We start from the raw sequence: 21,879 nt of genomic DNA on the forward strand, positions 1-21,879 counted from the left end.
ACACACGACTGCCCACACGCACATGTCCATTGTAGGAGCAATGTGGACAGGGGTCAGCATGGTTGCTCTGACAACACACAAGAACTGACAGTAGAACTGATAATATACCCTGTCCAACTGTTACAAGATACCTGAGGAATGTCTTTGGTTTTAATGTTGTGGCTGATCAGTGTATATTTCAATATAAATATGCATAATGCAACACAAACGAGTTTATTACATAATCTATTTATTCAATTACTAGATTGTTCTTTAGAGTATAGTTCTCAATTCAAACCATAATGGCTTCACCTGGATCCTGTTTGTGATCCTTTTGAGATTTCTCAGCTTGAAAAAAAGAGAATGAGAGATGAAACAAGAGACACAGACAAAGATAAAGGCCGAGATGAGCAGGAAAAGAAGACTAACGAACAATGTAATGCTTTTTGTGTTGCAAATGTGAGAACTGGAGCAGTTGGTTTTCACAATCACCCTTGACTTCTTTTCTAGAAGATTTCATCCCAGGGAAGTAACATGGAACATTAATACACACACACACACACACACACACACACACACACAAACAGTGCTACACAAAGACTTTTTTGAAATATGCACAAAAGTAAAACAGAAAAGGAAATATTTGCAGGCACACAGTATGCAGACATCTGCCTGAGGGGAAAAATCAAAGTGAAGAAGCACAAACAAGACAGTCAACGAACAAACAAAGGACAACCTTTGTCTGAACAGGACGCTGCAGGATGCTGGGACAGCTGTCATTTAAACCAACACACAAAAAACATATCCTGTCCTGTTCATTGCTCCAGCGACTCTTTCTGTTGCCTGTGATGTCACAGAATTGTCTTCACAACCAATAACAAATACACAACCAGGACCCATGAACAGAAAATGCCAGACAAGACACAACAAATGGCCTCAGGCCCTATCCACACGAGAAAACAGCACATTGTGGTTCTCCACTTTTTTTAATGGAAGTGTGCACCGTAGAGAGGATTGTTGTATGTAGGATGCGTTTGGGGTTATAGGTCAGGTTGGAAGTCTTATCTGTCCAAACGAAAACTTCTGCGTTTAAGACAAAAATGTTCTGGTATGGTCAGGGTCTCAGACACTCCAACACCTGGCAACGTTTCTCGCATGACTGACACTGTGGTCGACAGGTCTGTCTCCCATTGGCCCTCCAGGCTATGAATGCAAATGAAAACAGGACATCCTTTGGCGCCTCCAGTGGGGGTTTGTGATGGGCAGTGGGTTAGGGAAGGTGGGTACTCACGGATGGTTAAATCCATCACCTGAGACGCCAAGCAGTAGACAGGGTGTTCAAACGTTTCCCTCTTTTTACCTACAAAAGAGGAATGTGAGCATGCAACAAGTTGGGGTCAGAGGTGAAGAGGTCGTTAAGGTCAAAAGAGATGCATAGCGTGTCGGGATGGAGACTAGCTAATCAGTGGCAACCAGAGAGGTCACTTTCTCAGAATGCACATGGCAGTTCTCCACACATGCAATCCCAACATGCTATGCACATTGGCCTGCGCAGTGCGCACCACTTGTAATAGAGAAATATTAACAAGTGGGGAAGCCAATGAGAGAAAAAGGAAGCCGGGGAAACGTAAACAGGGATAAAGCAACAGGGGGGGGGGGGGGGGGTGGGGGCAGGCAAGGACTAGGCATGGGGAGAAGATGGTGCGGTTCTTTTCAGAGTATACCACAGTATACCACAAAAAAGTCAGGTAGGGCTTGGCGTCAGAGGTATGGGGGAGGTCGGGACCTGATACTGTTCATTTACATCAAGCCCAATTCCAAGCTGCTTCCCAGTCATTTAGAAGGACCAGCATTCCTGCATGCCTGACTTCTTCCAGTGACCCCAGGCTGGATCTGATTCCGTTTAACCTGATTTCAGGAGTAAATGACCTGGGCCACAGTGTAGGATCGATTTGAACACAAGGCAATCAGGACAAACAAGCAGCGGAGAAAACTCAGCCAGTTGAAGGCGTAGGTTATTTGTGCCTGCTTGAAGAAAAATGGGTTTTAAAACAAGCTTCACAGAAGAAACAGAAGATCTTTAGGAAGTGCAGAAAACCTTGTTCAGTACACCTGTTAACACCTGTAGGTAAAAATGAAATGAGGGCTCGTGGCATACATATGATCATCTGCATCAGCGTTTCCCAACCCTGGTCCTGGAGGAACAGGAGAATTCACTCCAGCCCTACCTTAATTTACTTAAGGTAGTTACTTAATGGCCTAATAATGAGTGCGGCAGATTGTGGAGATAAATGGGATGGAACAAAAACGTCCAGGCTTGGGAAACACTGATCTACACGATACAACAGGTTTGACAAATCTTTCAAATTTCATATAGTGCATGATAATTGACTAAAACATACAGCACTGTAGAATTCAGACATCTGTGCACCATGCTTTGCACACAGTGGCTGCCATAGGGACAACATTTCAGGTATTCACCTTCCATTTTGGCATACTCAGTGATGTGTTGATAGTTGATCTGTGCAGCCTGTTCCAAGCATTTGCGAATAACGCCCTTAACTTCTTCTGGTGGGACAGGAGTCACAATGTCCTTCATGAGAACCTGTCAAATTGTGCACAGCATTGGTGTTGTTCTTCAAATTGTCAACATGATGTGTTATTTAATGTGCAAAGGACCTGAAAAGGCAATTCTGTGGGTAATTCAGAACAAAAAGAACGTCATGTCAAACACACTGATTCTCAGTGGTTGAAGTGAACTGTGTGGGCGTATTTGTGGTTACTGTGTTCTCTTATTTGCATGAATAAACAGCTTTCATTACCCTTTCCAGCAAAGACAGAGTGGCTTTCAAAGCTCCTTCAGGACGACCAAATGGATAGCAATATCTATATAAGAAACAGGAACAGAGGAGTAGTTATCACACAACACTGCACATTCACTGTCAGCAGACATCAAATGCTTGTGTACAGTCATGTCTTTTGCCTGAAGTTTGTGATCTGGTTTTCCAGAAGCACTCGCAGCCGTTCTTTGATCTCCTCAAAGCGTTCCTTCTCCTCCACCACCACCGTTCCCAGTCCATCTGGCCTGCAGATGGATAACAAGTCATTGGTAACTTGGACAAGAGTCAACATGCAGCAGATCTCCTCGGTGTAACACAGTGGGGTCTATTTTGGTCCAGGAGCTGAGTACAGTGCAATGTGAAACCCAGTAACACCAATTTTGAACCACAGATTTTAGTAAAAAAATCCCTGTGGATTAAATGCACAGCTGTTTTGGTCTTCACTGTGGGGACCTTCAAGCATCAAGAGCTTCTCTCATCAGCATGTTCCAATTGTCTTTAAGTTCAAAGGTACTGACATGCTGTTTTCATCTATATATCTTGTACTGATTTTGATTACAGACTATGAATTTAAGGGTGAATTAAAGTAAAATATCAGTCCTGCCATGATGGCGCATGTGCTAGAGCTTGTACATGTTCTCCCTGTAACAGTCACAATAACAGTCACAGTCACCACTGTGAACGGTTTTACTAGAAACAAGTGAGGTCCTAACCAAATTTGTTGAGGTCTTTTGAAGAAGTCCTGTATATTCATGATATATATCCCCCCTTTCTTTTATGCATTTCATCTCACAGCTGCTGGTCTGAGGCTGAAAGCCCTCTTACCTGTGAAGCAATGGGGATGTCTGAGGTTTAGATTTCCTCTTTTTGTTTCCCAGTTTAGAGCATGTCCCATGCAACTCAGACTCTTTCTGACTATGAGGAATGTAAGGTGGGTTGAGCAACATTAACTACTATGAATTTAAGAAGAAAAGGGGAAAAACAAGGATGTGTGACAAATGAGAAAAAAAAAGATTACATTGAAATCATAAAATCATAAATCATTCAACAAATCAAAACCAAAAATTAAAAGATGCATCTAAAATGAAATGGACCGAATGTTCAATGAGTTAAATGATATTTCCCTGACGAGTGAATCCTGGTCAAAATGTGAATGGTCACTGACATATTTAGGACCCGTGCACTGGTCTGCACCTGCTGCCATTTGATAATATAAATAAATATATGAACATTTAACCTGCCACCAGATACTTATTCCAAATAATCAGCTATTTCCCAGAGAACAACAAGTCACATGTTCATTTTTACGTCCATCATATAGATTTTACAATATATTGGAATACATCAATAAGGTCAATTCATGACATTATAACTTAAATCCTACTAAAACTCACTTTTTATCTAATGAGATGGATGATGCTTATTGGGTTCTGTTGTGAATAAAGAATAAAGAATGTGATTTGAAAGTTTTTTAGTGTTCTTTTTTTGTATTTTCTGGTATCTGAACATCTAGGAACTGAACACTGTGATGGTGCAATGACTGGTAAAAGCATTAATCAATATAAATACAGTGATTAAATGTGAATCTATCTGTTTTTAGTTTTCTGTATGCAGTATTTAATGAGAAAAAATATGGAATTTCATACTTAGGCTACAATATTTTGTCCTACATTTCCGACAATGATCTATTTCTGTCTCCAGAGTAGACTGTACCTGTTCCCATGGACATGTGAGGCGCAGAAAGCAAAGCTGTAGTGAAGCAGGGTGGGGTCAATCATTGCTCCGGTGTCTGCTCGAGCCAGCAGGTCACTGAGGTAACACAAGTGTCTGTGGCATCCTCTGACACCGTTCCGAGCGCAGTACTCATCTAGAACAAAGACCTGACCCGGACTAAACCATCCCTGGAAAGCAAAAGAGTGGAGAGTCCAAGTGTTGACTTGATTTACTTTGTACCCACACAATTAATAAGCATCTATGTCATGGCTGCCCACTGCTCACTAAGGGTGATGGTAAAAAGCAGAGGACACATTTCGTCGTGTGTACCGTGTGCTCTGCTGTGTTTCGCAACGCACATGCTCAACTCGTCAACTGCATTTTAATAAATGAATGGGGCATGTGTGCCCAGACACCCACACATGTACACACGAAACAAGGGGAGGGGAGCACATTTTTATCATAATAACGTGAAAATTGCTTTCACCAGAGAGGCGAAGGAGTCGTTGAGCCTATGGTCCAGGGTGAAATGTTGCACAAGCTCGAAGAGTGTAGCGTGGTCAAAGCTACATGGGTTAGCTGAGATAAACTCATCCATTCCATGTTTCTGGGCTCTGTCTGCATCTATCCAGCCAAATGTCCACGTGAGGAAACGGGGTAGAAGGGGGTGGAGGGTGAGAAAAAGGAAGTCAGTAAGGCAACAATGAAGCATCACACTCTACAAGCATGTTCTCTAACACAGAAAAAGTGGTCTGGCCAGCTACTGCTCTACAGCAAATCAAAGAACTTACAGCTTCACATTGTCAACTTGCATCAGGTCAAGCAGTACCAGATTTTTGATTGAGCTGAGATGATAATGTGGTTTACTGGGGCGAGATCTTAAGAGCAGTTCAACCCCCAAGTTCGCATTGGATGTGTATGCATGAATCTTTTTGGCGGGTATAATCCTTTAACTATCCAAGATCTGCTCACTTCAGCATTTTTACCATTTGTTGTTATTGTTTATTTTTATTTGGGGGTGGAGAGGGGTTTTCACAGACCATTTACAAACCATTATTAACTTAATAATGCATTTCTTACGTATACAATAGATTCTGCCATTTGTGTGTTGGTGAAAGCCACTCATTTGCTGAATTTAGGGTTGTAAACATGTTGGAACATATTTACCAAAGGACACAATTTTACATTGATTTTATTTCACAAATAGCAACATTTCCCCCCTGATTTTTGCACGAGTAATTGATTCAGCACGTTTTACACAAGAAAGGTGAATGTAGACAGACAAAATTAGCAAAGACATAAGGGGCATCATTCATTATGGCTACCATTTACAGTGTTTTATTCATCTATAATTGTAATAATTTGTATGTAATGTAAATAATTAAGACTGGAACGTTTAAGGTTATGTTTGTTAATTAAACAGTTTACATGATTGTCAGAAACATGAAGGTGATAAAAACAGTCAACACATGTAGGACATGTAGGTATTATAGATACATCTGACAACTAGACAATTACACTTCTTTTTTGTTTTAATTATGATAAGAATTGTGAGGTTTAGGGGTCCCCATTCAGTCCTGTAGTTGAGTGGACCGATGTAGAAGGACCTTTCCAACTGGAGAATTGAGGGAGAAAAGATGGCTGGAGACAGAGAGCGAGGTGAGTCAAAGTGAAGACATATACAGATGGGACTGAACAAAGGAGGCTGGCTGAGGTTAAACATTGGGAAAAATAAAAAGTGGATGAAACAGAGGAATAATGGTTGAGTGTGAATAGAACAAAAGAAATACGGAAAGAAGATTGCAGAAAGACATTTTTATGTCCATTTTTTAACACTTTTTTGTGATTAAAACAAAACTATCTGTTAAGCTGAGTGAACTATGTCAAATATTATGTCATTTATTTATAAGGGTTTATATTTGGAAGTAACGATGAATATTCAGTGAGTGTAAAATTGCATGCAGAGACTCATTGTATTTGAAAATTGTATTTTTTCTTCTTCAGAACATTTGCAAGTTGACAATACTCACTATTTTTGCAGTGTGTTCATAGGTTCTACAGAACACACTAGCAGGCAAACCACTACTTCAAGGTTTAATAAAGGTAGCAATACATTTTTGGTGCAAGAACATGACTATAGCATGAAGCCAAAGGAGGCCACAGAACCAGATCATTCTCTAGGATATGGTGAAATAAATAAGAGAAAATAAAAAGTGCCGTTTCTCCACCACCACTGAAATGGATAATATGGCGCTCTCCTACTCAAGCAACCAAAATAAACCAAAATGTAGGCCATCTCCTTCTCCTAGCTGAGCTACTGCTTTTGATCTAGTGGCTATAAGTAGGGGGAGGGGGTTGATGCTGGAGTATTGTAGAATAAAGACTGGCATTAGCTACACCTTGTTGTTGGCATTCAGAATACTCCACATACATATTTGCCAACTCTCACAAATGAGTTGCCGAGGAATGGAGCCCTCAACTGTGAGGTTTCAGTATTTCCACAAGCTACACCGCGGCATATGGGGTCGCATCCCAGCTCATCTCCATCATTCAGAACATGAAGCCAGACACTTTATTCCTTTTATTACACATGTCCTCATGGTCTGGAGAAAGTGAGAGGGAAATTGAAAACTGGCAGCACTGTGCTAATGCCATATGCACCCGAGGTAGCCATTCTGGCCCACAATTCTCATTCCACCTCACAGCCTTACACTGAGGGATCGTTTCACACCAATGAAATCAAAGAGAGGAGGCAAGTATGCAAATTAACAACAATAATAATAACCACAAGACTTATTATAACTAAGCCAAATGAGAGACTAAGAATCCAAAGAGTCAACATGCATCCTGCACTGACAAGAATGAAGCTTATACCTCATACTGTCTAAATATAGTCTACGGAGGATCTAAAAGATATGAGAGTGATTTTTGAGAGGAAGAGGGAGACAGAAAGAGATATATAGAGAGGAAAATATAAGCACATAGCATTTATCAGATAATCGTAGCAGATTATCTGACCTGTGCCGGCTAACAGGGAAGCACTTACCCTTGAGTCCAGCTAGAAGACAGCAGGGTAAGAAGGAACAAACCAGAATAACATAAAGACTAGCAACAGGACTGGAGGAAAGCAGACACGAAACCCTGACCTATCAGCTGCTGTACTGAGGAAGGGTACAAGCAAAGCGGGAGGAACAGAAAGAAACACAACACAACTTCAAACAGACAACCTAAGTGTTGGGTGACTTGTGTCAGGGGAATGTGCTGTGCTGCTGTCTGTATGAGAGAAATCGTGTGTACAAAAGAAAGCAAGAAGTGAGGAGTTTGAAAAAAACTGGTTCTCATACCCATGCTGCAATTGACTTTATTGGGATTCAGACTTCATTGGGAACTCAGAGAACATGTACATACTGTTACTACATTGAAAAGTATGGGAACAGTGCAAACTATATTGGATTCATCTAAAACTACTGCAACTACAGATATATTGGCACATACACTTACCTCATACGTTCAGTTTCCAATGCTTTTCTAAGCGTGTACTGTGCCAGTACATGATAAATATGAACTTGGATGTGTTGATCTGCTTTTCACATTAATATTCGCCACTCTTTGTGGATACTGGTAGAGTTATCTTACTTTAGGGGGTAGCTGAGTTGTGATGCCATGAGGTTACAGTTGGGCAATAAGGCTTTAAGCATTAATACAAATCCTCCACTTTTAGCACATGTACTTCATTTCTACTTATATGCCACCCTATATCACAAACCAGTTGAAAGTCAAACACTTGACAGGCTAAACAGTCATGTGAGCTAACTAGTTATTATCATAACTTAAAATAGACAAATAAATGCAAATTCTTAAATTTCACAATGGCTTCCCCCACGTATCTCAATATCACACCATGTCTAATGGAGGATAACATAATCAACTATGAAAAATGTATTCATGTACATCGTAAGTGTATTAATAATAAATATAAAATATATTAATAAAATGTATTGCTGTTAGTGTTTTAGTTTTAGTCCAAATAAAAACAATAATCAGCTGAATCAATAGTTTATTGAAGTAATGTAGTAGTAAAGTAGATATTTCACCAGTATGCTCTAGACCATCTACTGCATCATAGTTCTGAAAATGTCTTATCAATTACTCTAATTAAGGACATTAATCAAACATTCAATCTAATATATCTTATTTAAGTTTCATTATCGATTCTGCAAATCACAATAGCTCGAATTGAACTGAATGAAGAAGCAAGGAACAAACCTTCCAGAACCTTCCTAAGATTCCAGAATCCCATTCGTTCACTGCAGCACAGTTCTGAGCTGTATGTCTGTGTGTGTTTGGACGAGGGGTCGTAACGGAGGGGTGAAACATGTGTTGTACAATGTTTCAAATCAAGGGGTTGTGGCCGTCAGTCAGGAAGATTTGAATGGTGTAAGCTTAGAAGGAATCCACAAAACACTCACATACTGCACAGAGAAGTGTTAATGGAAGAAACCTCAGAGAATCTAGGAGTGTAGATTCTGGAAAACTGTGAGGAGCATTATTTCTAAGTGCTATTGCAGATCGATGCCTCAACTAAGTAAAGCATCAATTTAGTAAAATATCTCGGTCTACAACCAAATGCCTCAACATAAAGGACCACAGGCATAAAACAAGTTATTAAAAGTTGATGAGACTGGAAGATGCACACCATAAAACAAGAAAAACAGTCGAGTGTAATTTAGTTCAGAATAGCAGGATGTATTATTGTAAAAGGCTAGGATGATCTGTGAACAGAGAACCTGTTTCTCCATCCTTGGCTTCACAAGCATTCTCAACTTCAGAAGCAGATATAAATCCTGCGATTAGAAATGAATGGCTATCGTAGTGAAACAGATGAAGAAAGGTTTAATTCAGGGTGAACATCAGGACACATGACATAAAGCACCAATGTCTTACCTTTGGAGGGCTACACTAGCATTGGGCTAAATGCATGAGGCAAAAGAAACCTCCTCAAATGACCTTAAACTGAGTAATGCAATATCTTTTCGCTTCTAGCTGACCACTGACGCCATGGTTGAACTGACTTCTGGTTATAATGGTGACAGCATTTCAGAATGAGGGCTCCTGGCTAGGCCTGGTGCCGCTTGATAAGTTGTGAATGGAGGGAATGCTACAGGTGGAGACCGCTGATTGTGTTTACTTACAAAACTGAGAGATGGGGGCGTCCATCTGGGCAGCTGCCCCGCCCTTGGAATTGAGTTTCTGGACCTGAGTGGGTGGCACGGGCTTGTGGGATTGGCCGGTGGCACGGTACATGGCCTGCACCCACAGGATGCGATCCTGCTCATCATCACTGGCAAATATCACGGTGTCACCCTCTTTCACTGCGTTAAAGAAAGCTCGGCCACCATCCAGACCTGTTAACGGGTTGTGTCTGTTAGTTTGTATGTGTGTCTATCAGGCTCCTCAGACCTGGCATTTCAGCCCAAGCTTGACATTAAATTGAGTCTATGCATGCACCTCAAGTGAATTGCTCTCATATATATATATATATATATGGTTTTGCACCTGGTTGGGGGTCAGTGTAGTCCACAGTGTAGCCATCCAACTGCAGCAGTTCTACGGGCTCCGATTTTTTCTCTCTGTAGCTGCACATGGCGAAGGTGTACTGACTTACCTGGGCCAGAAGAGAACATAGCAATTACCATCTCCTCTCAACTACAGGTTCTCTACTACTGCCTCTAACTTTATAATAAGTAGGAGAGATATACATCTGTACATGAGAGATAAATGTACATCTACATTTACAGTAGGGCTGCAACAACGAATCGATGATTCATATTATTATTAATTAATAATTAAATTAATCATTTTGGCACGTGCTAAAACAGACCACGCATGACTCCTAGTCAGAGCAGGTGCTGTGGACCAGGTGACACGCATGGTCTGTTTTAGCAGACGCCTGATCTGATCCGCCCATTTCTCCTGCCACGACAAAACAGCAAGATCGTCAGCCCACGTGAGAAAAGAATCCCGAACCACCAAGGTGCCACTGAGCACAGCACCATCCTCACACACTGCTCCCCTTTCACGATGTGTTTCACTAAGGGTGATGGTTAAAATCAGAGGACACATTTCGTTGTGTGCACCGTGTGCTGTGCTGCAGTGTTTCACAATGACAATCACTTCACTTCTTATGTCTGCATGTCTGCCAAATCAACACCATCTGAGTGGCTGATTTCTGCAGCAGGCAACATAAAGCGAGCCTGAGCCAGGAGCATGTGGACATTGCTCACAGTTTTGCATTGCAATGAAAAGCGCCTGAACAAAGGGCGTGAGAGAGAGTAAGTGTGTGTGTGTGTCAGTGTGAGAGTTTGTGAGCGTGTTCGTCTGCAAAAATGTGTGCATATGCAAATGTGTGCATCTGCCATGTAGTGTAGAGAACAAGTTCTGACATTCAAACAAATCCTGTTAAATTTTCTAATTTGTATTGTTCTTTATTTTTTATAATTTATTTATTGTTCTGGCAGCTCAAGTGGCACTTTATTTAAAAAAAAGTCTATTAAAATAATTGTTAGTTGCAGCCCTAATTTACAGAATTTATCAGACGGCCTTATCCAGAGCACCTTGCAATCAGTAGTGAAAGTGACAGCCCCCCTGGAGACACTCAGGGTTGAGGGTATTGCTCAGGGACACAATGGTAGTAAGTAGGGTTTGAACCTGGGACGTTGTTCTCTTCTGGTTTATTGGCAGTGTGTTACCCACTGGGCTACTACCCCCTTATTTCCTATGGCATCAAATTACACCTTTACACCACCCTCTGTCCAATAGTGTCCATGCACCAATTAGATACCAAATAGACATGGATTGAAATAATGTGTACAAATACAAGGAACAGCATTATTCTAATTTAAGACACGTTGCACTATTCAAGTCATTGGTCTTTTGGATTTTGGAGGGCATAGAGCAAACGGCGAACTGTTAACACTGTGCTGTCTATGTATTGTCTCATGCCTTACAACATCAAGCTTTGTGTGTCCTTTTTTCTGATTAATGCTGCCTACTTCTCTCAGAGAGAGCCTTGTCAAACGCAGCAGATACAAAAATAAATTGTACTGACAATAAAATGAATTACTGCTTCAGTCCTACAGACTCTTCATGGTGCTTAGCTACACAATGTTACACAATGACAGCTTCTTACCTGAACCAGAACAAAGAAGCGCTTCTTCCAGCGCTTCCAAACGTTTTTTCCAAATGCCCACAAATACCTGATCAAATGAACCAAAACGAGTTACACAAGGCATGCAACATGTATTTCTAGATGGAAACATATGCTGAGACACTGCATAAATTCATAATCAAAAGATTAAACCAGATATTAGAGTGTGCGGTGTAGTGTCCAAAATCTTTATTAACACGAGGTTATTAGTTTATTAAGGACAAATTACACCAAAACAACAGCCTGTTTCAACATTTAAAACCAGGCAAGAGACTCAGGCATCATGGCCTGGACTGAGGGGGAGCCTCAGGCCATAAGGATGCTGAACCAGGACATGCCACCACATCTCACACCTCCCACCCGCCCATCTGAATGTTCATTGTTGTTGCCTCATCACTACCCTGCAATCTGTTACTGCTACACTGGTTATTGCACAATAGTTCTTTTTACTTAACATTACAACCTGCTACATACTGTGTCAGTCCAGTATCCATTGCCAGCATCAGATTAAACCGAGTCATGTGCTGTTGTCCAATAAAATATCATTTTAGTAGAGAAGATGATAACACATAGAGTCAATGAAAAGATAGAATTCACCAGAAGAAAGCCTGAACACAAGAAAAAGCTAGAAAGCCCCTTACCCACAGTGCTTCATGTTCTGAGGCTTGTCCATACGAACAGCCAGTTTAATCTTCAGGTCTTGGTCGGGACAGGCTTTGGTTACAGTCATCTTGTGCAGCTCAGACTGCTTTGGACTGTTGGGAGTTGGGTGCAGAACAACCTTATGGATAAAAAAAAAATCAGTCATCTGTGTATGATAAGTGTGTTGTCCAATATTTTAATAGAGAAAAACGCATTACCTATTTTCTAAAATAAGATAATGTGATAATGTAAGTAACAGCTCAATCAAAACACTGGAATATGTTTGATCCACATATGCCCCTCATAAGTAATAAGGTTTGTTGTAGAAAATGTGTAGTAGTCGCGGTCAGGTTCTTTCTTTGCACATCAGACTTTAAAAAAGACAGACTGTTTGTTCCAAATGCTGATGTATAGATCACACATATACAAGGAAAATCTCCACTGACACTTTATTAGTTAAATATTAAGCTTCTGCTGCTTGTCCCATGGTGTACACTTTGTTTTAAATGTGCTCTATAAATGAATGTGACTATCACAATAAGAGATTCTTAATCTGAAGTAATGTGAAGTAATTGCAAATGGAAGTCAAAACTCTGATGCATGGAATTAGTGAGACAAAAGACAGATAGACAGATAAATAGATAGATGCAGCGCCATTACCCTCCCCAGCTCTTTGTCCTCCAGTGCTAGGACTCCAGTGCTTTCCGTGAACAGCTTTACCTTGACAGCAGGCAGAGGGTGTGTGCTGGTGAAGTCTCCTTGAGTTCCCCAACTACAAATCAAACAACACAGGTCTTTAGAAATGCTGCCAGCATGGACTCCAGTCCTGACATGCATACATAAAGATGCAGTGCACTGCCTCATTACTGTGGTAATACATCTCTGGGATTAATATTGGCCCTGGCACAAGGTGCAGAGCAAGGTGAAACTTATTTTGATTCCTAATGGATTACTAATTTCATCTTCGTACAATGCTCAAAAAGGTGGGATGTGGGAGGGAAAAGGGAAGTTCATTTAAATGATCAAAAAATAAATATTCTCTTTGAAAATGTTGACTACATTATGAGGACACAACCAATGCTTCAATACAGCATATAAAAAGGATTCATATCACAACTGTTTAAAACACATTACTTATACAGAGCTTTCAGAGCTTCCTGTGTTTCATCACTCTTGACATGCTTCGTAGCATTCAAGAATGGACTATCCAACATGCACAGCAAACGGATCATGCTCATTGGTTCATGGCCCTGGAACTATGCCGTGAAACCGCTTCCAAGACATCATGTGACACCTACGCTTTGATGACAGGTCCACCCGCAGTGATCGAGCAAAGACTGAATTTCCAGTGTGTGGGGATCATTTGTCACCAACTGCATCACGTCCTACAACCCTGGTCTACATATCACCGTTGAGGAACAGCTCTTCCCGTCAAAGACTCGCTGCTGTAATATGATTGACATGGCAGCATTGAATGCACATGTGCTATATCAAGCATGCACCAGGAAGCAAGAAAGACGGGTGGACTTCCTGGTGGAGCTTGCACAAGAGTTGGCTAGCTCTCATATGGCTGCGAAGAAGGCAAGAAATGAACAATTGCTTCGGACACAACCCTCCACACCTAGCCCTGGAAAAAGAGCCACGTGCCAGGTCAAACACCAGTGCAAGAACAATCATGCCACTGTGCAATGTGTTCACTGCTACAGATACACATGTGGTAAATGCAGACAGGAGATGCCATGGCAGTGCCAAGATTGTGAGTGATTGCTGAAATGTACTCACTCACTTTTTATTATTATTTGTAAATATTTGTACAAATGATTGTTGTTTATTTTATTTTGTACTGTTTTTATCAATAAATCTCTTCAACAAAGGAAAAAAACCAATGTATGTTAATTTCTCCCTAAGATATCAAAGTGAAACACAAGTGTCCTTGAAGTGGCTCAGCATGGCCCCGCCTTGTTTACATGACAAAAGCATCTGTTCACAGGTGATTAAGGATATTAGTGAAAAGTGGTAGTAGCCTAGTGGGTAACACACTCGCCTCTGAACCAGAAGACCCGGGTTCGAATCCCACTTACTACCATTGTGTCCCTGAGCAAGACACTTAACCCTAAGTTGCTCCAGGGAGACTGTCCCTGTAACTACTGATTGTAAGTCGCTCTGGATAAGGGCGTCTGGTAAATGCTGTAAATGTAAATGTAAATGTAAAGTCTTCCTGTGGGTTTTATAGGTAGAAAAGCCAAATGGCTAATCTCTGGGACTTCTAGTGTTAATTGTCCATCCATGGCCATTGATAAGTGGAGCACGATGTGTTTAGTAATTGACATGTTCAGTAAATGAGAGGTATTTGTGACACCCAGCACTGTTGCATATACCCCTGATGAATGAGTCCTGATCAATCCCAGCTGACATTGACAGAGAAAGACTGATAAGGACTCATAAGCCAAGCTGCACCAGTGGAAATGAGAGCTGTCCTCCAACATCAACCCTGAGGTTTCCCTGTGTCCTGCATGTCCCCATACTGGTATTTGCTGAGGTGTATATTTGTGTCAGTGACTCTTGATGTGCCATACAGAATCGTGTGTAGCCATGAGGACTTCATGTGACAGTCTTCTAAGCCATTTAAAGGCATATTATCTGGAGGGTGTGTAACCGCGGGTAGCTGTGACTGGCAGTCACAGTGCCTATACAAACTCACAGACTGAGAAGATCTCCCTTCAGTGTGTGGCATGGTGGATTGGTTATTCCCCTTGGGGTTTCCCTACAATAAACTGTTCAATTTTTGTTCAACCGACAGTGTGTGACAGAAATTTTCTGCAGTCTTTCTAAATAGTGTAGATTATTGTAAATAGACATATTGGTAGTTGAATTAATTATATAAAAAGACAGACTGAGATCAATCCAATATCTAAAAAAATCTTTTTTGCCTTTAATGTCTATAGAAATATCTAGTTTGTATGTTTGACTGGATCTCCTGCACTATGCTCTCTCACTCATTCTATCTTTTGACTGGAGGAACCTTCTCACTTATTCTTAACTAATTGAGAGCACAAATGCAGTCAACATGCACATTTAAAGAAGAAGTGAAAAATATGTGAAGCAAATCTCAGCCACACACTGAATAGAAGAGTTTTTCAGGTGACATCATCAGCTGCCATGGAAACCAGCAGCATGTGTGATGTGTGATGTGATGGCAGCCATCAGAGTGGCAGATTGAGAGGGATGGATGGGGTGGAACGGAATGGCTGAGGGGAAAAAGGAGCGTGAGATAAAGTGAGAAACGGCGATATGTCCGAATGCTCAGCAGAGATTTAACAGTAGCCGTCAGGTACACAATGCCCAAGAACAGCTAATGAAATTTTGAAGATTGAACAATGCAGCAACAAGAGCTGTTATTTTCTGAAGAAAAAAATATACTGGAAAAGGAAAAAGAAATATGGCAGACAGAGGCAAAGTCGGCGGGTATACCATCTCTGTGGCAGGAATACCTTTTCAGAATGAAAGTTGTATCAAAAGAATCAAAAGCGGTTAAAAAAAAAACAAAAAAGTAATTAAATTAAAACATTATTTTAAATTCTAGAAAACCATTTAAGAGTAACATTTATCATTCGACATAATTAAAAAAAGTTATTTATTAAAAAACATCCAGTTAATGAAAAACCAGAAGTGGTTTACTTGAGCCACTATGATTTCAATTTTGTCTGTTTGATGTATAACAAAGTGTTTAAATTGATTATTTGTTAACAGTATGTTTCCTTATATTTTGCAGATTATCTCAGTTAACACAACATGAAAACTAAAAGACTTTCAAATCACATGAGCCAATATTTTTTTCATAACACAGATAACATAACAAATGTTTAAAGTGCTAAATTTTACAATTTCAATTTATTAGGGTGGTAGTAGCCTAGTGGGTAAGACACTCGCCTATGAACCAGGAGACCCAGGTTAAACCCCACTTACTACCATCGTGTCCCTGAGCAAGACACTTAACCCTAAGTTGCTCCAGGGGGGGACTGTCCCTGTAACTACTGATTGTAAGTCGCTCTGGATAAGGGCGTCTGGTAAATGGGCATATTTACCATTGTCTAGCATTTCATTCTCCTTTCAAAACAGTTTGAAGATGTCTGGGTATCAAGATTAGAAGTCTTGATACCACAGGACATGATGAGACTTCAGGACCATGTTCAAATATGGCTTTTTGCACAATAGAACTTTAGATGGGATCTGCAGATGGCATGATGGATTGTGTTTATAGACAGTGGTTTCTGGAAGTATTCCTGGGCTCATTTAGTAGTGTCATTCACACAGTCAGCCTGATGACTGATGCAATGTTGTCTGAGAGCCTGAAGACCATGTCACTTATGCACAGAGATCTCTCCAATTTCTCTCATCTTTTTATAATGTTCTGCACTGTAGATTATGAGATTTGCAAAGCCTTTGCAATTTGTTGTTGTTGAGGAAGATTGTTTTTAAAGTATTCCACAATCATTTTACTGGCTCTTTTAAGCCTCTGCCTTTTTGTCCTAAATCTCAAGAGTGCTGGTGGAATGTTATCTTTCTGTTATATTGATGTAACAGGTATGATAATGGTGGGAGGATGGACTTTTATTTTGCCATGCAGAGCAGTGCATGGCCATGTTTGAGATGCATATAATCCACGAGACTCACATGACGATATCCTTTGGTCATTTTTCCAAGAAGTAGGAGGCGGTTTATGGCAGCGTATGAGTCGAGTCACAGAGGACACCAATTTGAATGAAAAACCTGACAGATCGGTGTGTATGTTAGTGGACACTTATATGCTGCACTATTATATACAGTGGTTTTACACACAGCAGGGAGGCCTCAACAAAGGTTCGGGACTGTGCTAACAGGTAAGGATTTTATTGTGTTTTAATAAAGACGGTGATTTTTTATTTTTATTTTGTCATTTACAGATAGCTATGGGACGGCAGGAATAGCCACAGTTTTTTTTCCGTACAGGTTTTTGTGTTTTCTTTTGCCCTTATTAGAGGGTTACTGGGTTGCCAGTTTAGGAGGAATACAGCACAATTGTTTTTTAGTAAGGAGTGCATTATACTTGTGTGGCGAGAATATTTCAGACCTTTGAGAGCAACTTTGGGGGCAACTATCTGATTTAACATTGTTGTGAATATTATACTTTAGTTTTTTAATTATATTTTTGCTCTGTATGGTGTTTTCTTGTTGAAGTTTCATATTACCAAAGGGTTAGCAGCAAAGGGTTTTGCCTTTCCAGGCTGCAGTGGAATAATATTTCAGAGCTGTGCCTGGGGGTTTGTAACCAGAATACACGTAATTGTGCTGAATTTAAGGAGAACACCTCCCCTCTAATACAATGGCCGTAAATAAATATTACCATTGCAAGTGCATTTTGTTGGGTGTGTATTGATACAGCAAGACAGTAGTAAAGATCACATTAGTTAAATATATGGCCCTGAAGACCATATATCTATTCCCAGTGCAGTGAATAGTCAGGGGCAAACAGGGTTCCTACCAAGCAGTCAGCATCATTATCCATCTGGGGCAAATCCATAAGGCAGTGGTAGAAAAAAGCAGCATTGAAAGCACAGCGATTAGTCAGGAATATCGACAGTCAAAGTATGAATGAGCGCTGACTATCAACCAGGTGTATTCCTCTGGTCCATAGCCATCCCAGTCCACTAGGAATTCCAAAGACACTGTGTGGGTGGGGTCAAACACACTGTGTAGGAGGTCACCCCACCAATCAGTGGGGGTTTTGCCGCTGGCATGGCCTGGGGAGAAGACTGCTTTGTGGAGCATGCATGACATGAGACACGCATGTTGTGGGGAATGGACAGTTTGTTGGCAACAGAGATGATTTGTCGCATCCCCAAAAATGACCATACAAATTGAGGTCCCAACATCTTGGTGTCGGGTGGCATCAGGTGGCATTAGGTGGACACCTGCCCTTGGTGGCTGGGGTAGGCCTGGCATTTCATCAAAAATTGGTAAAGCCCAGGAGTTGTTGCAGCTGTTTAATAGAGGGGAGGGGTGTCCAATAAACCCCTGGTCCATGGCCTGGCACCGAGAAAACGAGGGAGGAGGTGTAGGCAGTGTGGAATGTTCACGAATAGACGATTCTCCAAGAGACGTCGAAGATTTGCCGGTTATGGGAAGTATGAGAGGTGAGAATGGTCAAGAAAATTAGGATTTTGTGTAGACAAAGACAAACTAAGAACATCACTGACAACTTGCCAGTTTGAGAAAGCGTGAAAGCGGTGTTGATACTTATTCTTCACGATGATTAGATTCAATTTGCGGTAGTTTATACAGGGCCATAGACCTCTGTCCATCTTGCTGACATAAACGAAAGGCGAGGTTTCTGGGGATGTAGAAAGCCACCTGCTGGTCAGGTATGACAATGTAGTCCTCCACTCTCACATCCTGGCCTGAGACAGTGAGTAAAGTCACTCCCTTTGGAGAATGTACTATGAAACAAATTGATGGCAAATTCACAAGGGCAGCATGGGGCCAGCGTGGTGGTTTCGGCCTCTACTGAACACCGGGGTGAGGTTGTGTGACATGTCATTGCTGGGACTTAGTGTCTCCATTGTGGCTGTGATTAGGGTGGTAGGCTGAGCCTGGTCCTGGTCTCAAAAATGGGCTGATGAGCAGTCAGCCATGGGTAGCCTAACATCACTTGGTCCTATGGAGCGTCATGAGGTAGAAAGTGAAGGTCTCCTCATGGCTGCCTGTTGAAAGGAGAAGTAGTGGGGCAGTGCGGAATATCCAGCAGAGACAAGCTTCAAGGGTTTAGCTCATTAAGATTCATGGCTACCCCCTGATTTGATTAGCGCCCTTTGTCAGTAGGAAGCGGCCTGAGCTGATGTCCAGGTCAGACCACAGAGTGGGTGCCAGAAAAATTGGTTGGGGACCAATGCTTAATGGTGGTGGCCAGTGCTATGTCTCCTCCTCCTTAATACAGTCAGCTCATTGATAGAAAGCATCCGTCCAGCATCTCTGTATAGCCAAGGTGCTAACGTCAATGGTGTAATTGGTAAGCATCTGTACACCTTGCTACAGGGCCAGACGTCATCCTGAAGCAGTCTGTGCACTGGAATCTGTTTGAAACATGTTCTGGGTGGTGATCCTAAATTCCTCCACAGAACTAAAGAGACGATCGCAGTGGCCCACTCCAGGGCTCGGACTTTTTGGCAGGCTGCAGAGCGAGCCTGAAGACATATGTGCGCTGCACGCTGAGTCCTCCTTGGGGTGGGGTTGTGAGGTTGGCAGCGGGAGCCTGCAGGGCCTGGAAGCGCTGGGTCAGTCGCCATACAACCCTTCCGAGTGTCGTTACGTCTTGCCGTTTTGGTTTTGTTCTGTGTTGGTGTTGTGTTGCAGGATGCCCGGTGTTTGCCAGTTGATCCCACCTGTTCCTGCTGTGGACAGCCGCTATAAAAGGGGTCTCGCTTTCTTTTTTCAGCGCTGTGCTTGCCGTAACATCCACCACGCCCGCCTCCTAGCATTTCCTGTTGGTGTCTCTGCGTTTTCTATGAGAGGCACAACTTTATGTGTCTTGCTGCTTGTCTGTTTCTTAGTTTTAATTTTTGTTGTAATTTGTTTCGTATTTATTTTTGTTTATTTAGTTTTATCATTTTTTTTTAATTAATTACTTGTAAAATGTTTGTTAAATTATGTTATGGGCAGTACCATAGACGGGCACATTATGTTATGGGCAGTACCATATTAATTACTTGTAAAATGTTTGTTAAATTATGTTATGGGCAGTACCATATTAATTACTTGTAAAATGTTTGTTAAATTATGTTATGGGCAGTACCATATTAATTACTTGTAAAATGTTTGTTAAATTATGTTATGGGCAGTACCATAGACGGGCACACTATGTTATGGGCAGTACCATATTAATTACTTGTAAAATGTTTGTTAAATTATGTTATGGGCAGTACCATATTAATTACTTGTAAAATGTTTGTTAAATTATGTTATGGGCAGTACCATATTAATTACTTGTAAAATGTTTGTTAAATTATGTTATGGGCAGTACCATAGACGGGCACACTATGTTATGGGCAGTACCATATTAATTACTTGTAAAATGTTTGTTAAATTATGTTATGGGCAGTACCATATTAATTACTTGTAAAATGTTTGTTAAATTATGTTATGGGCAGTACCATATTAATTACTTGTAAAATGTTTGTTAAATTATGTTATGGGCAGTACCATAGACGGGCACATCTAACACTGTTAATGCACAGTTGTCGGGAGCTGTGCAAACATGGTCTTGAGTTCTGCAATGTCTGCTGCGCACATAGGGGGCTCATTCATGCTGTCTGGTGTGGGAGTGGGCAATCGCTGACAAGCGTGAGGAGCTGAGATTGGGGGTGGGGGTGGTAAAGGAGAAGGTGGGGAGCATGGCTGTGGTGGTGCACTGTGCAGGGTTCACTGTGTGTGAGAGATGGTGAGACTACCATATTATTATGCGATAAATGATTCTACCAAGAGGAACGCAGGTCTGAATATTTCATCCAGTGGTCTTTTGAAGTCCTTTCCTTGACTGTTTTGACACAATGCCTATGCTGTGTCATTGCCATAAAGCTGAAAATTGAGCACAGGTGCACCCAGTTGTCAGAAGTCTTTACTGGACATAGGAGAACCTTCTAGAAAAACAAACCTCTCTGCAGCAATCCACCAATCAGGCCTGTATGGTGAAGTGGCCAGACAGAAGCCTTAGAAAAAGGCACATTGCAGACCGCCTGAAAACCTGCTCCAGAGCACACATCAAAGGAGTGGCTTCAGGACACCTCTGTGAATGTCCTTGAGTGGCCCAGCCAGAGCTTAGACTTGAATGCGATTGAACATTTCTGGAGAGATCTTAAAATGGATGTGAACCGGCCCTTCCCATCCAACCTGATGTTGAGATGTTCCACACAGAGGAATGGGCCAAACTGGCCAATGATAGGTGTGCCAAGCTTGTGGCATCGTATTCAAAAATACTTGATGGTGTAATTGCAGAATAAGATGCATCAACAAAGTATTGAGCAAAGGCTGTGAATAGTTATGTGCATGTGATTTCTCTGTTTGTTTTTTAATAAATTTAAAAGGGAAAACGCATTTATCCATTTTGGAATAAGGCTGTAACATAACAAAATGTGGAAAAAGTGATGCGCTGTGAATACTTTGTACTGTAAATATCTCTGCTCTCCTCTTCTGGCACCTGAACAAGTGATGGCGCAGCACCCCAAAAATAGCTTTGAATCGCACATGTGAGTGTTGCACATGTGCAGAGATGAACTGAGAGGCGGAGTGCGAAAAGCTTGTCCTGAATAACACACTCCTTTAACACCTGACTCTCAGCAGGAAGAGCATTTACCCTGAACTTCATCCAGCCCCATTCTTCCAGGGTGCACTGCATTCTGAACTACACGAGAAATGGTGAGGGATGGAAGTGGCCTATGGAACTTCAATGGCTTCTGTTTATTCCAG

General features: G+C 41.4%; 1 protein-coding gene across 15 annotated transcripts in view; it reads right to left on the minus strand.

Annotated features, from left to right (window-relative positions):
• Window positions 1-21,879, minus strand: part of cadpsb (Ca2+-dependent activator protein for secretion b) — a 65,276-nt gene that overhangs the window by 15,928 nt on the left and 27,469 nt on the right. For 5 of the 15 annotated variants that reach the window (XM_028967263.1, XM_028967268.1, XM_028967264.1 and 2 more), the window contains exons 7-19: window positions 13,042-13,153; window positions 12,381-12,520; window positions 11,722-11,788; window positions 10,089-10,197; window positions 9,725-9,937; window positions 7,579-7,590; window positions 5,020-5,156; window positions 4,533-4,720; window positions 3,645-3,734; window positions 2,963-3,064; window positions 2,802-2,865; window positions 2,461-2,584; window positions 1,271-1,339 (exon numbers count right to left, since the gene is read on the minus strand). In XM_028967263.1, coding sequence (XP_028823096.1) covers window positions 1,271-1,339; window positions 2,461-2,584; window positions 2,802-2,865; window positions 2,963-3,064; window positions 3,645-3,734; window positions 4,533-4,720; window positions 5,020-5,156; window positions 7,579-7,590; window positions 9,725-9,937; window positions 10,089-10,197; window positions 11,722-11,788; window positions 12,381-12,520; window positions 13,042-13,153 — 1,427 coding nt within the window. Of the gene's footprint in view, window positions 1-291; window positions 328-1,270; window positions 1,340-2,460; window positions 2,585-2,801; window positions 2,866-2,962; window positions 3,065-3,644; window positions 3,735-4,532; window positions 4,721-5,019; window positions 5,157-7,578; window positions 7,591-9,724; window positions 9,938-10,088; window positions 10,198-11,721; window positions 11,789-12,380; window positions 12,521-13,041; window positions 13,154-21,879 lie in introns of all 15 variants that reach the window. The other 10 variants (XM_028967272.1, XM_028967269.1, XM_028967271.1 and 7 more) reach the window with 7 other exon arrangements.

This window comes from Denticeps clupeoides, unplaced genomic scaffold, assembly GCF_900700375.1.
Source record: "Denticeps clupeoides unplaced genomic scaffold, fDenClu1.1, whole genome shotgun sequence".
In the NCBI taxonomy this organism is placed as follows: domain Eukaryota; kingdom Metazoa; phylum Chordata; class Actinopteri; order Clupeiformes; family Denticipitidae; genus Denticeps; species Denticeps clupeoides.